Raw genomic sequence first — 1,363 nt, forward strand, 5'->3', positions numbered from 1 at the left:
CCCGCGGAACTGCTGGAGTGTGGGTGATAGTTCCCAGGTCCAGAATGCCTCCCTATCCAAACACCTTGCAAATGACCGACTTTTTTTTTTCTCTACGCACAATGATAACGCCGAGCAATGCATCCTAAGCACCCAGGCTTCTTCCTTACACGCCTTGCTATGTCATAACCCTCATCGACTAATGTCCATTACTTTGTGACAACAAAACCAAATGAATGTCAGTGCAACCTAAAGTACAACATACGCAACGACCAACTTCGCAGATAGAAATGGGAGTAAACGTAAAAGAGACTCAAGATAAACAATAAGAAAACCGGTAAAGAAGAGAGTATCAAAACGCCTGCCGGGGTATTTTGGAAATAGACCTATATAGGTGGACAGAAGAAAGGAAGAGAGATCATGAAATCATGGGTATCACACATCGAAATAGTCTGAGCCGACTTCAGACAGGGTAGTGGGTGCGATGGGTGAAGGAAGCCCCTGTTCAGCTTGCAGATCATCAGCATCTGCACCAGCAACAGCGTCTGCGTCTGCGTCGGCATCAGCAAAAGCATCTGCATCTGTTTCGGCGTCTGCATCAGCGTCTTCATCAACCTCGTGAGGTACTCCTGGCGTGGTGAACTGGGCAGGCTGAGTGGCATTGGGCGAACGAGGCCGTCCAGCTCGGTCGGCCTGTGAAGGCTCGTTGCGCGGCAAGTTGTGATCTATATGATACACAACATTGTCAAGTATCATGAGTTGTGGCCCATTGGTGTCCTGGTACATGGGCTCGCCAGTCCATGCACGAGGAACCTCAGGAGAGAGTAAAACGCCCTCCCCGTGCGGGGGCTCCATCTCCATGATGTCGTTCCAGTCTTCGTCCGACACTGTGTATCCATAATTTATTTCGTTCGGCGAGGTGTTCGTCGCTGCGCGGGCTTGATATGGATTAGGATCGGCGGTGGGCATACCGCCCGGCGCCGGAGCGTACCGGTGCGGCAGGGCGTTGTGGGCCTGCGCCGACGGCAGTGATGCGCTGGATCTTTGGACATGTGGATATCCGGTTGTCACTGACGGTGACATGTTTGTGTTCGCTGGGTACTGGGGTGGATTTCGATGTAAGGGCTGAGCGTTCCGTCCGTCAGGCCAACTTGGCTGGTTATGCTGCGGGAATTGCCGAGGGTACACTTGGTGAAAATGTTGTTGTCGTGGCTGCTGCTGCTGCGGTAATGAGGGCCTCCCATCGTAGTAGCTGGGCTGTAGCACTTGGGGCTGAACGAATTGCTGAGGTCGAGGATTATTCCGCAGCTGCGTACGCTGAACCCCAAATCTACTACCCAGCGGGGGCGGCTGCATGGATTGCAAGGAACTAAATTGACCACCC

At 52.8% G+C, this 1,363-nt stretch overlaps 1 protein-coding gene across 1 annotated transcript; it reads right to left on the reverse strand.

The window, feature by feature from the left end:
- Positions 1 to 414: 414 nt before the first annotated feature.
- Positions 415 to 1,062, reverse strand: CGGC5_v007275 (uncharacterized protein; the record flags this gene model as incomplete). Its single annotated transcript, XM_032035828.2, has 1 exon — positions 415 to 1,062. One exon carries the CDS (start codon positions 1,060 to 1,062, stop codon positions 415 to 417), a length of 648 nt encoding a protein of 215 aa, XP_031885230.2.
- Positions 1,063 to 1,363: the final 301 nt, after the last annotated feature.

The sequence above is a fragment of the Colletotrichum fructicola genome (genome assembly GCF_000319635.2).
Source record: "Colletotrichum fructicola Nara gc5 chromosome Unknown KSG_Nara_v1_contig04, whole genome shotgun sequence".
NCBI classification, from domain to species: domain Eukaryota; kingdom Fungi; phylum Ascomycota; class Sordariomycetes; order Glomerellales; family Glomerellaceae; genus Colletotrichum; species Colletotrichum fructicola.